This window comes from Atractosteus spatula, chromosome 11 (genome assembly GCF_055471065.1).
Source record: "Atractosteus spatula isolate fAtrSpa1 chromosome 11, fAtrSpa1.hap1, whole genome shotgun sequence".
NCBI classification, from domain to species: Eukaryota; Metazoa; Chordata; class Actinopteri; order Semionotiformes; family Lepisosteidae; genus Atractosteus; species Atractosteus spatula.
In genome coordinates, this window is record NC_142716.1 from 34,481,674 (window position 1) to 34,495,308 (window position 13,635).

At 42.7% G+C, this 13,635-nt stretch overlaps 1 protein-coding gene across 2 annotated transcripts in view; it reads right to left on the reverse strand.

The window, feature by feature from the left end:
* The window catches only part of ralgps2 (Ral GEF with PH domain and SH3 binding motif 2), a 110,527-nt gene that overhangs the window by 51,725 nt on the left and 45,167 nt on the right, over nucleotides 1-13,635 (reverse strand). For both annotated transcript variants that reach the window (XM_088927123.1, XM_088927122.1), the window contains exons 6-9: nucleotides 11,689-11,772; nucleotides 7,868-7,957; nucleotides 7,360-7,452; nucleotides 5,592-5,718 (exon numbers count right to left, since the gene is read on the reverse strand). In XM_088927123.1, the coding sequence (XP_088783249.1) occupies nucleotides 5,592-5,718; nucleotides 7,360-7,452; nucleotides 7,868-7,957; nucleotides 11,689-11,772 (394 nt within the window). The remainder of the gene's footprint in view (nucleotides 1-5,591; nucleotides 5,719-7,359; nucleotides 7,453-7,867; nucleotides 7,958-11,688; nucleotides 11,773-13,635) is intronic.

The window sequence follows — 13,635 nt, forward strand, 5'->3', positions numbered from 1 at the left end:
AGTAATGCGATACTCCGGCAATCCCTAGCTAATGGAAACTGAAATACCAGAATGAAGCTGGGATTTGGCTTGTTTAATGGGAACACTGTAGCTGTGTGAATAAGTAGGTGCTGTTCAAACGTATCTCAGGGAGTACCACCGGGAATCTGTTAGACCTACAACAGCAAAAGAAGTGTGATTGAAAAACTGAAGCATCTACCAACAGCTGAGACAGAGCAAACCTAAAATGCTGCCCAACACAGAATAAGAGCATAACAATAAATTTTAGTGTGGAAAACAGCGATACTGATCCCACCAGCTTATTCAATTAATGACCAACCAATGAAACGTCAAACTGCCAGGAAAAAAAAATATTTTTAAGATTGTAGTTATTCTGTTCCCCTCCACTTGATTCAACAGTTGAGTTATGACCTACGTGTTTAACTTTTCCTTGGCGCACACTTGGATGCGGCAATCGATTGCGTGTAGATTAACAGCCGGATATCCATGCTTCACGCGGGATGGACATTCCAGACGCCGGGGCTGGAAAAAGAGTGCAGGTCGGCTCGAGGAGCTTAGCAGCGTCCTCCTGCAAGGGGGGGTGGGACACTGGCCAGAGCAGCACCAGCGGGACGCCCTTCTTTCCTTACAAATCACCCGCTGTCACCTTCCCGCGGTTTCTCCTCCCCTCTGCGCCCCGGGCCAGGGACTTTCCCCATTCAGAGACGTCGGCGTTGCTCAGGCGCTGTTCAGGCCACAGCTAGTACACACAGCGTGGCCTGGGCTCCTTGTTTACTCCGTTTGGCCTGAGGATATTTCTAAACTTCGTCTGAAAGGCAGGGCTGATGCTATACTCCAACTTATTAAAATGTGAATGACAAAATGATCATGATAATTCCTCGCACGTATATAGCGCTTTTCTGGACACTCCACTCAAAGCGCTTTACAGGTAATGGGGATCCCCTTCACCCCCACCAATGTGCAGCCCCACCAGCAGTCAGAGTGCGACAGAACACTCACCATAAAGCATCAGCTATCAGTGATCAGGACCTCGGTTTGACATCTCATCTGAAGAATGGCACCTTTTTACAGTATAGTGTCCCCGTCACTATACTGGGGCATTAGGACCCACACAGACCGCACCTGCTGGTCCCACTAACACGTCTTCCAGCAGCAACTTTAGCTTTCCCAGGAGGTCCCCCATCCAGGTACTGGCCAGGCTCACACTGCTGAGCTTCAGCTGGTTGCCAATTGTCAGTTATAGGGCGATATGGCTGCTGGCATGTAGTAGAATTTAGAATTTTCTTCACTAGTGAAAAGAAGAAACAATTAAAAAAAGAAACAGCTTTGCATTCCTAGTGTTCAGCTAGGCAGCTCTGTCACACCCAGGTACACATCAAGCTCTGGGAACACTGGGGGAAAACCCATCTGCTCCTGCTGGCTCACAGCTGCTAATAATTCCCCAGACTCATTTCCCCAGGAAAACTCTCCTGTTATGCTTATTGTTCTAAACATACTGTCATCATCTAGTTACCTCTTATCAAAGATATTAAACAGTCAGTATCAGTGCTGTACAGCACTGCTTGTTAGGCTTCCAAGCATGGACGCCTGTAGTGAGTATAAGGTTTTTTTTCTTTGCTACTTTTCTTTTCAAACACTGTGGCTGAAGACTGGGCAGTGGAGCAACTTGGCAGGTATCCTGGGACAGACAGCTCATCAAATGTGTGACAAACTGAAATCCGCCCTACATCATACCAGTGGCCTGAGCCACATATTTGAAAACCTCTTCAGAAACTCTCTTCTTGGGGACTCTGGCAGTAACTGAATTATTACTGGGCATATTTCACCAAAGTTGCTTGTGAAATAAAAATTATCACAATCATTTGTCGGGAGCATATCCTCAACAGGCTGCTTTCCCAAAAGTGGCCACTGACCACAAAGTTTTGAGCTGAAGCAGTTAACTCCAAATTGTGGGACATGTGATTCTACTGCCAAATGATGATAAGTTCTGCAGTGTGAATGCAATTTCTGCAGTGTTCAGGATAGTCACCTTAATGCTATATCATCTCATACCACAAACTCGTCCTGTTTAAAAACCGTTTGGCTTGTTAACTCTAAACGTGGTGGGTATCATCCCAGTGAGCAGTGACAACTAAGAGGGCCACATGATCGACTTGTCTACTAAAAATTCTTAGTGCCTCTATTATGGAGGAGTTTAACTGATGAGATGGCAGTGTAAACGTCAAACTGCCATGGTTCAAAAACAAACGAAGGGAAGCAGTTAATGCATGTTTCACTCAGGTGGTCATCAAGGAAGAAATGAACATGCCTCAGTCAGAGTAAACAGAACAGGAGGTGTCAGACAGGGATGCAGGAGTATGGAACAAGCCACCCATCATGATGTTGAAGACAATACCAACCTTACATTTAGGAAACAGACAGATGATATCTCCAGATCACTCAGCTACAGAAGAGCCAACAAGCTAAATGTGCCAAATGACCTTCAACTTAAGTTTGCAAAATTAAATTCTTATGTATACAATGGTGCTCTTGTACTAATCAATACTGCCTGCTGACTGTCGTTCCCTCATAGTACTGTATTCTGCACATTAAACGACTCAAGGTCAAACACTGTGGACCTGCAAAACTGGCAGTTACCATCCTTCACTACAGTATTTTGTAACAGGGACTCCTGTGGGTGCATCTGAGTTTTACATTAGGGTTTAAATAATTATTAAAAATTGCTATTTGTTACCCACATCTAATTCATAATGAAGTACTGCCGTATCGCTTTGCTGTAGTATTTCAGGACAATAAAATTTGCTTGGAGTTTCTTACATCCTTTGTTCTTTCTATTATTCAAACTGGCAAATCACCAAAAACATCCACGCATGATTCAACGTGGCTCAGCATAAGCTGCTATTATAAATTTAGATATGAAAAAGCAGCAGTCTTGAAATATCACCCATTTATAAAGCTTCTTTTCAAATCCTGCATAATCAACTAAGCATGTTTCTAAAATCTTAAAAATCATTTTAATACTGAGGCCAAAGGCAAACTTAATTGAAGTATAAATGACATCATATGTCAGTAATTGCTAATTTTTATACTATACATTATTCTTTACAGCTCATGTTACAAATAATATTATTTCCACATCAATGTGCAGGCCAAATTGTTTTACTACAGTATTTTATCAAAAGCAACCTTTTCTGAAACACCGCAGTTTTCATATTATTATTACAGTAAGTAAGACTGCATTCTTTTACTGCTACTAAAATGTACTCCTTAATAACCTCACAGCCATACCTGGATCCTGCTTAGAAGTGATCCGAACTATTTAAAGTCTCTGCACCCGTATAGACACAGAAAGGTAAAAATTCCTACAGTCTTTAATATCACAATGACAGTTGTAACACTCCAGGAAAACAGAGACACGGCAAATCTAATCAAATCACGTTCTCTCAGCATACAGTTACACAAATTGAGTACAATTGTTTAGCGCAATGTCTTTAACAGCAACGACGCATATCAAGTGCCTATAAAACACTCTTGAGTGGCTCAGCTAGTAAACTGACAAACTGTAACTGCATTTAAATAGCAGTTTTTATCCAGAAGCAGAGCCACTTCATCGGGCCCTGAAGTGCAGCACCACTTATGAGGGCATGTCCTCCAGCAACTTCCCCAGTTGCCATAAAGGGGCATTAGTTTGGCAAATTATTGTCCTAGGGAAAGTGCGCCACCTACTGGTCAACCAAATTTCACCTACCGATTTTCCCGGAAGGTCTGACCAAGCCCACCCTTCCTTAGCTCCCGGTCAGGATAATGTGGCAATGCTGCTGTTTAGAGACATTCACATGGAGGGCAAGTTGAGTCCTAAACTCAGACAAGATTGAATAAAGCCAGCTGTGATCATTATTAAAAATATTTTAAATCACACGCTCTCAACGTTTTTGTCCTACAAAGCTACAAAAAAGTGCCTCGATACATCTTAAAAGTATAAGAAGGTGAGACTGGGGAAAATGCTGTCTGGGGAGACAACCGACACTTTAAATGCTGGGAAAATACAAAAAACCTACAGGTTTCAGTACACTGTCATATCCAACCCGCCAGATGGCATTCCTGAAAGATTCTCCATCTCCTGTCTCGAGATGTAACACCTTTCATCACCTCATCTCCACTGACGCTGCTGCCAGAAACCTTGATGGTCTCAGCAGAACATTTATGACAAGAACGAATGAACAGTTCTAATGGCTTTCAAACTTGTCGCAGGACTAGGATTTGCTTTTTCCCCTGAAGCCTTCCAGACTCGTTAATTGTTCCAAATCAGCCTGCTCACTAAGAATCCCCTCTGGATACCACACTGGCAGTATCAAGTCAAAAATGAGGAAAAAGTATCTTCTAGAGAAACAGTGTGGCTATAAAACACATTTATGACTGACCTCAGATCACTGGAAATGTAGAACTAGCATTGCAAGCTATTTTTATGACAAGCTTGTCAAGCTCGTAAATGCAAGCAACAGATAGGTGACAGCACAGTCACAATAGAACCAATATTTCCTTAATTGACATATTAGCATTTTATCTACCCAGCCAAAACCCCAATACAAATTGCAATATCCATTAATATCTTGTCTGTGGTACGAATCAGGGAGAAGAAAGCTGGAGCTCACTGGAAAAGAACGAACAAAACGTCTATAACTTGTAACTCATCACTTATAGCACAAGCCAACGATAAAACAAGAGCAACTCTATTTAAAACACAAAAAGGGAAATGTGAATAGGCTGTTGGTTTTTCCTTCATACGGGAACTACGTTCCTAATGCCAGGATCATGTAATTTTGTTTCTCTGCACCTTTCAGCACTTATTTCTGGACACAGGTTGTGCTGCCAGTACCAAAAAAAGCCCTTTAATGGTTTCTCAGTGAATCATGTATTTATATAGCAATCCAAACGGAAAGCCGCAGCACAGGAGATGGCCGCTGCCATATAGCCCACAGAGGCCTGGAAACTGCCACCGCAGCAAAGACAGACACCAGCACAACCACAGCACACCTCCGCACAGAAACCTGATTTGTCAGGGGTCGAGATGACATGAGCAGCTCTGACTGGTTCAGACTCGGAACGGAGGAGTGGAGGTGAGGATTTACACGCTGGGACGGGTGCTTGAGAAGGCTGCTGAACAGACCCGCCTTGTTTTAAAGGGCAATGGGACAGACCCGCAGAGGACAGTACTGTGACTGTCTCACTCCCTTCCATGACAGGAGCCCAGCCTATTGCTGGCCCAGGTCCGGCTCATGTGGTTTTCACACAGTCAGAGGGAACACGCATCATAAATCTGCTGGTAAAAGTTGAAATGTACTGACCTCAGTTTCTCTGTCTTTAATGGGAGCTATTTTTCTCTACTCTTTTTAAAATCCTCCCACTCTCCATCCTCTTTGTATGCCATAAATCTGAGAGAACAGAGATATTCGGCTCATACAGACTATTCTGGGTCTCAAGGCTGACGATTTGCTTTATTGGCGACTGGAATTCCACACCAGCAGTGCTGGTGTCTCTTGAGCTTTGCCAGCGATGTCACAAACACTGAAAGAGATCATACTCTCCCTTACCCAGATAGGGGATGCAGGGTGTCATGCTTAGGCTGCTGATGTATTCTCTCAGGCGCTTATAATTGTCTTCCTTGGACATCAGGTATTCCAGCTTCTCGAAGGTGGTCTTATCTTTCCGACTCAACAGCTGGAAAAGGGACAATGCAAAAACAGCAAGTCAAATTCCATCAAACAGCCAGCGCACATATAGGTATTATGTGCATAAGTCATTAAATGAACACATAACTCTTTTTTCTTTAATTGCTCAATACTTTTCCCTCCCAGTCCTTGGGTAGACATGAGCTGCATTTATTTGTCTTCCAAAACATTTACTGTCGAGCCATTTTCTTTTCTTCATGCACACTTGCTATCCCAAATCGAACTGATTTCATGAAAACCCCACTGCACACACTGGACAACCAGCTACAGAATGGAGGACTGATGCAGTCCTCAATGGGTCCAGCAGAATTTTGCAAACCTCTAAGAACGCAAACCCATTACTGCTGTTGATGAATCTTGTCAACTGTCTTTTCCCACTCTTTTTCACAGTTACCAAAGAAATTTATGTTTAAACATGTAATGAATAACAATAAAAAAAAGTCACATTAACTCTGTTAGACAAAAATCAACCTTCCGAGTCTGCTTGCTGTCATCCTTTTCAACAGCAAAATCCCTTCCTGGGTTTTTACAATGGCAAACATCTTGTGAAGAAAATAAGAAATATACTATATTTTGACAGAAAGCTATTCCTTATTTAAACCCATAGTTTTCATTAATTTTCCTTGCTCGATGTTTAGAACCAGCAAAAATAGACACTGCACACTTCACGTTTGAATAAGCATGAATCTTCTTCAAATATTAGTTCCTGTGATAACCCAGGTAATACCCAAGAGAGCTTAGCCCACAGATTGCTGAGAACACCCCCCCACAACAAACAGACTAGGCTTTGTGGTCCAATGGCTAAAGTAAGAGAGCTTGTTACCAATAGGTTTCCACTTCTGACTCAAGGTACATTTTCAGCATATTACTAACCTCCTTGTGCTCTAGGTTTCATGAGATTTAAAACTCAATGTCTAGTGGATTAGGTTTAGGGTCTCTGTGTACTGCTGTGTGAAATCAAAGATCTTTATTATGTCCTACCTACACAATGATTTTGGACAGAAGATACCAGAAATCTGGCACTTATATCTGTGCATATATGAATATAGTTCAGGTGGGGAGCTGCGTCAGCATGCGTAGGCTGCAAAGGAACAAGTAATAGGTTTATTCCATGCTGAAAAAAAGAAGAAAGAGAACAGAACGTTTCGGCCGTGGAGCCTTCTTCAGGTGTGGGATATGAATATAGTATGAGATCATAAAATCTTTACTAATTCTACTTCAAACTTATAAACACAAATACACTGTTTTCTTACCCAGGTGGTAAAACCGAGGGTTTTTGTACACCGTCAGGTGATCTCAGGGTAGCAAGTATGCATGTGAGGTAGCGTATTCACCACCGTCTGGTGATCTCAGGGTAGCGAGTGTGCATGTGAGGTAGCGTATTCACCACCGTCTGGTGATCTCAGGGTAGCGAGTGTGCATGTGAGGTAGCGTATTCACCACCGTCAGGTGATCTCAGGGTTGCGAGTGTGCATGTGAGGTAGCGTATTCACCACCGTCAGGTGATCTCAGGGTTGCGAGCGTGCATGTGAGGTAGCGTATTCACCACTGTCAGGTGATCTCGAGTTAAGGCCAAGTGTTAGCAGGGAGACCTGCACTTTATTTCTTGCCCTGTGAGAGGTGGACTTACCGCCCAGGTCTTGGTCAGTCGGAAAATGGGAGCGCTTTGCAAACCCGACACAACTGCCATGAGTGCATGGAGATTATTCAGCTCGCAGAGTTTCTAAAAAAAGATTATAAACACATTCAGGGAAGTATTTATCATGTTAGGGGTCAACTATGCCCAAGTGAAACCAAACTCCAATAAACAGTACTGACATTTTGCATTTAAACACAGATTATAAACGCATTGAGGGAAGTACACTCCAAACCTGCATACCTTCTTATACCAGCTCTTAAATAAACTCATTGATCAGACACCAAACAGAACACAGCAAATTATGTAAATACTGTGCTGAATACAACACATGCTTATTTAAATTAAGAACATATAACAACAAAAGGTTTGTCATTTTTCATTGCCAAGCCACCTTTCATCTATTGTTTAGCAGTTTTTAAGGGGAACAATACTCCGTTGTGTTGCAATCTCATTTTTAATCATTTCAAAAAGCAAACAAATGTCATTTGAAAAGGTTTACCTTCCCAGTTTTGATATAATGACTTAAAACTTCGGCTCGGATCTTCAGGGTCTGCGCATGAAGAATCTCCCGAACAACCCAGAAACTCACCTGCAACACACACCAGCACAATAATGACACTCAGCAATGGGCAAATATGACACTACCAGCTTCACATTTGGAGACCTTTGCAACACAAAACTGATCCCTTTCCGATACAACCGTAAATTCAGGTGTTCGACTGGATTTTAGGAGTTACACAGAGCAAAAACAAACTTGAGCCAGATTCCTACATAACAAGGCAATACGAGCACCCGCGGGTTTCCGAACAGTTGTCTGCACAAACTGTTCTTTCAGAAGCCACATGTTAAAATCTCCGTCAGACACACACTGACATTCTGAACAGCGAAGAGAGCCAAGCAAGAAATATGGCCCTGAGAGCCCTCTGGAAATCAGCTGCACGAAGACTTCTGAGCTATTTTAGTGCTGTACAGCTGATGTCACCTATTGATGGCTGACCTCTACAGTTTAGCATTTCCTCCTGGCTGTTGACCTTACTTTCTGCCCATACTAACACATTAATCAATTCCGCTGGCTACGGTGCAAATGGAAACAAATAACTGTTCCAGATTCATACGGAGTTTGCAGGCTTTGTGTAGTGTATTATTCACTATATGAATATCAAATAAAAAAGTATCTTTAAAAAATTCACCACAATTTTTTATTTACCATATTTTATAGCTTAAGACAGACAGAGCAGGAAACTTATCCCTGTCTGACACATTTTTGCATGTTGTCAAAACCTTTTTTCAAATACCACAGTAAACAGCAGCCAGCAGCCATATCGCCCTGCAACTCACAACAGGCAACCCACTGAAGCTCTGAAGCACTGAAGGCTGCTGCTGGAAGAGGTGTTAGTAGGGCCAGTAGGGGGCGCTCACCCTGTGGTCCATGTGGATCCTAATGCCCCAGTATAGTGACGGGGACTCTATACTGTAAAACAGGTGCCGTCCTTTGGTTGAGATGTAAAACCGAGGTCCTGACTCTCTGTGGTCATTAAAAATCCCAGGGCGTTTCTCGAAAAGAGTAGGGGTGTAACCCCGGCGTCCTGGCCAAATTTCCCATTGGGAAATCCTAATAATCCCCATCTATGAATTGGCTTCATTACTCTGCTCTCCTCCCCACTGATAGCTAATGTGTGGTGAGTGTTCTGGCGCACTATGGCTGTCGGATCATCCAGGTGGATGCTGCACACTGGTGGTGGTGGAGGGGGGAGTCCCCATTACCTGTAAAGCGCTTTGAGTGGAGTGTCCAGAAAAGCGCTATATAAGTGTAAGCAATTATTATTATTATTATTATTATTATAAACATAAGCTGGTGTGCATAACAACTGTCAGATGCCAGGCGAGGAAACGCAAGACACAAATGGACAGGAAAAAAAGAAGCAAAAAAGAGGATTGAATCTCTGTGAATAAAAGAGTACATCTCAATCCAACGTCTCGTATGACAGAGAAGAATCCGGAAAGCAGCCTGTGCGCCTCAGGGGCAGAGGTGTGTCCCGGCTGTCCTCCATCCGCTCTTCACACCGTAAGGATCAGACCTGACCGGAAAGACTCCACTGAAGAAGAGTCCATAACCCACAACTGGGAGGAGCTCCCATTCCAGCTCCTGCACGGCACAGGCAGGACGATTCCTACAGCTCCGAACTGGGATCTCGTCCGCCGTGATGCAAACACAGGGGAGGCCGGCTGTAGGACCTGTCAGAGTGCCGTTTCTCTGACGGAACTCTACAGAAGCACTAATGTACAGTCGCAATATTCCAGGTTCTGCGATTTTACAGATTGAACTATCTCATTTGTTATGTGTAGAGATGCAAAGGGTTTCCTTATAAACCTATAGGAAGCTGGTTTGCGAAAAATGGATATTCCCCATCTGGGACTCCCAGCTGGTGCAGCCGCACACAGATGGCTAAGAAGAGCTGGAATGGCTGGCTGAAGTTTCCTGTTTTCTCTCTCCACATTTTCATCAACATGAATTACACACAAGACAGGGAAAACAATAATAACTATTTTGAACTCTTTACAGCGCATTTATAGTCCTGTAAACCGTCCGATTAAAGTACAGTTAGACACGGAACAATAATAAAAGAGCTTAAGATCGCAAATCTCAGTGGTGATGAAGGTCACAGGCATTTAATAACATGGGTTTAGCTTGTAAAAGGAGTGAGGGCTAGAAAAGAGATCGGTCTCCTGTGGGTAATTATAGCCATGACTGAGTCAGCTGTGGCAAAGTGAACCTATGTCCTCTTTCAGTTCTCTACTCTCAATCCCTCACAGGCCACAGAAGTACTGCCCATGGCCTCAGCCCTGAACTGGACCAGCGCCTCAGGCCAGTTACAGAGAGCCCTGGGTGGCAGGGAGCCTGTGGTGGCAGCAGAGGCAGCAAAAACTGCTTCAGATCCACAAGCTGGGCTTTAAAAGCAATTGCTTTCATGCATGAAACATGGGAAATGTAAAGGGCAGCTTAGAATAGAAAAACAACTTGAGGACCTTTCTGGGTGTTTATTTTCCAGCTAATATTATTCAAAACGCTCATTTCACTTGGCCCTTCATATCCTGTATGTAGTTTCTTGAAACACAGTTTCAGCACATCTATAAATGTAGGAATTTCCACTAGAGACACAAACATTCTTTAAAAGATACAATAGTATTTGAATTGGCTGGCAATAAACTAAACATGGTCTTAAAGGCAAATTTGCAATGGTCTACAGAATATTAAAAAATGGACTGAGATGAAATGGATTAGTAAGCACGCTACCGACTTCAGGATTAAGCACTCGAAGCTGTGAATAAAAACACATAGGACATCCATGACTTCAGTTAACTCAAACACAGAAATGCTTTTTGAAATGTGGCAGCCACATTATAGCACAGATCAGAGACACAGTACACAACGCTTTTTAATTTTGTGAGCTGTCCCTGACAAAATATGAAGACAAGTCCAAAACTGCAGCCAACTTTTTTTTGATTCCAACAAATGTAGCTACGGTTACAGTTATGGTTGTTATTTGTTTGGGCTAATTAACAGTGAGAGGTGATATTTAGGCGTAGCTAGAAAGTCTTTATTGAGTTAGGTGTTGGCTTATTGCTATGGAAATCAAAATGCAAACTCTATCACATAATCATTACTTCAACAAAATATGAAAATATGTCCAAAACTGCTCCCAAACTATGTTTTTGATCCCAGTAAAAATGTAGTTGTAACAATAACTGCACACTCAAATTAAGGGAAGTCAAACCCAAAACCTAATTCCACTTTAAACCTATTGAATCAGATGTTATTCTCTTTTTAATTCCAAAGCTTAGCTTTGTATTCTGTCTGAAGTTGATATGTAGGATATTTAGTTGTGTTTATAATGATACATTTAGATGACTTATAAATAAATTTCATTCCATTTGCTGATACTTTGGATTGGGACTGATTAAAGATAATTGAGCATTAACGTTTTTCAAGGAGCCATTTTAAGGAAAGATAGTTTCACTTAAAAGTGGGCAAAAGGCTTAAAAACACACACACGTGCACACACAGCATCACAAACCTCCCTATGTTCAATAAAACGTAAGTGCAATTGTGACGAAAAAGAATTCCCCGACAACTCTGTGAATTTGCTTCCATTATAAGTGGTAAGCTTCGTCTAATGCTCAGTACTAAGAATAAATTAGAAGGACAATAAAAAAGGTATAATTGAAAAGGTTTTTCAACAAACTGACAGCAATGGCACTTTGCCCACAGGGGCAATTATTTCTGCCTCCTTGTCCTGTGCTCTCCTCTCCATCACTCACCTGGTTAAACCTGCGGGTGAAGGCCACCGCATTCGGGGCCGAGCTGTACTTCTCCTTCTTATTCCAGCCGCAGCTCGACAGCTCCTACAGAAGCAAGAACAACACAAGGACACACGCATTATTCATAACCGCAGCGCTCGAGTCGCAGATCTCATCGAGAGAGAGAGATACCTGGCCAAAACGTAAAACACCACAGTCCAAAAGGGGGAGACGACAAAACTGTATTCCAGTAAAAATGAGTGTTCAGCTCCAAAACAGCAACACGGGCAAGACTCGCCAATGAATACAAGTGTAACAGGCCTCTAGAAAGGGTACACGTCCTGGCAGATGAATAACTACAAAGGACTATCAACAGATTCAGTGCTGCCAGTTCCTATATACAAACAAATTATTTTTTTCCCCCCAAGAGTACACAGATGTCATAGTGTTCAAACAAAGCCTGAAAGGGTCCGTTTATCCCTCCTGATGCACAATGTGTTCTCCACATCCAGCAGGGCACCTGACAATACGAAACCAGGTAACGGTCTGCTTCAGTCACGTTTCCCATAGTAGAAACCATGGTATTATAACTGCAGTGTTTTAAAATACAGTGAAGATATGAAAGCCTCATTCAACCTGGGAAAAAGTGGCTCTTCAAAGCAATTTCAAGGTGTGGATAAAGTATGCAAAAAATATGCTGAAAGTGTCAAAGTCATATTCAAATTCACTAATCTTTGAAAAGGGCTACTAAGCGGGCGTAAGTCACACCTTCTTACTCCTGCTCTAATGTTGCTGAAATGCAAAATAAATGATGTTATAATCCAGTGCAGGACCTGCAGCGCACCTGTCAGCCCTCGTCATGATAAATGACTGAGCCCTGCAACAGTGAACAGCACTGACACACTACATGACACCCGTGAAAGAGACAGGGAATCTACAAGCCCCTCTAGATCTGGCATTTGGCATAGTGCATGAAGCACAGGCTGAAGCCGACGTTGTGCAGAAGAAGGTTGATGTGCGTTAGAGGTGCATAAGCACTGCGGAAAATTTAGACAGTTTTGCTATTTTGGGGGTGGCTCATCTTCAGTATGGCGGGGCTCTGAATTTTTTAACAACTGCCAGCTCACTGTAGGTTGCCCAGTTTTCAGTCCATGTGGTGCTCTCTGATTCTGCCAACGTTGACTTAAAGATACCTATAAAGCCTTCAGGACAGAGGCTCACAGGGACTGCGACGGCTCCATCAGCACTGCCATCAGCAATTTAGCAGAATGCACCTTGCGGTCGCTGAGAAACCTGCCTAGGCTGACCACAGGAATGAACGAAGCTGTTAGACCACACTGCAGAACACCAGGCGTTCAGGACTAACATCCACTCAGTGAGCCTGTCAGGGACAAGGGCCAGCATGGCCTGCATCTGTGGGACTGTGAACACAGAGCACTGATGTAATATTAGGAAAATCTTGTCTAAGCTGCATTCATCAGCTTCACTCTTGTTTGTCCCTGGGGCACACTGGCTTGGAACGAAAAATAGTTGGATCTCAACCACAGCAGCACAAACCAACATTTATTGATTCCAAGTAAAACAGAAACCGATTTTCACCTAGTCTACAGCATGTATCGGTCATTCTGGACTTCACATTAATCTGCACTTTGGGGCACCATTGTTTAACAAGGAGCTCAGTCAATATGCATCCACACCTCACATCCAGAACACTATAGAAATGTACTCTGACTTCATAATCAGAAAGAGACCATTCAGCCAATGTGATTGACTCATAAAAACCTTCAGTTGTATATTTAAAAGCTTATACCTACATCTGTGGATGTACTTTTCAAAAATACTTGAAAAAAGCTTAAATGAATTATGCATATGACGAAAAAAGCAACATACTGCACAGTCACAAGGATAATCAATGACAGTCACTGTGAGAAATGAGTTCATGCAAAGCCCTAGACAGTATTCAATGAT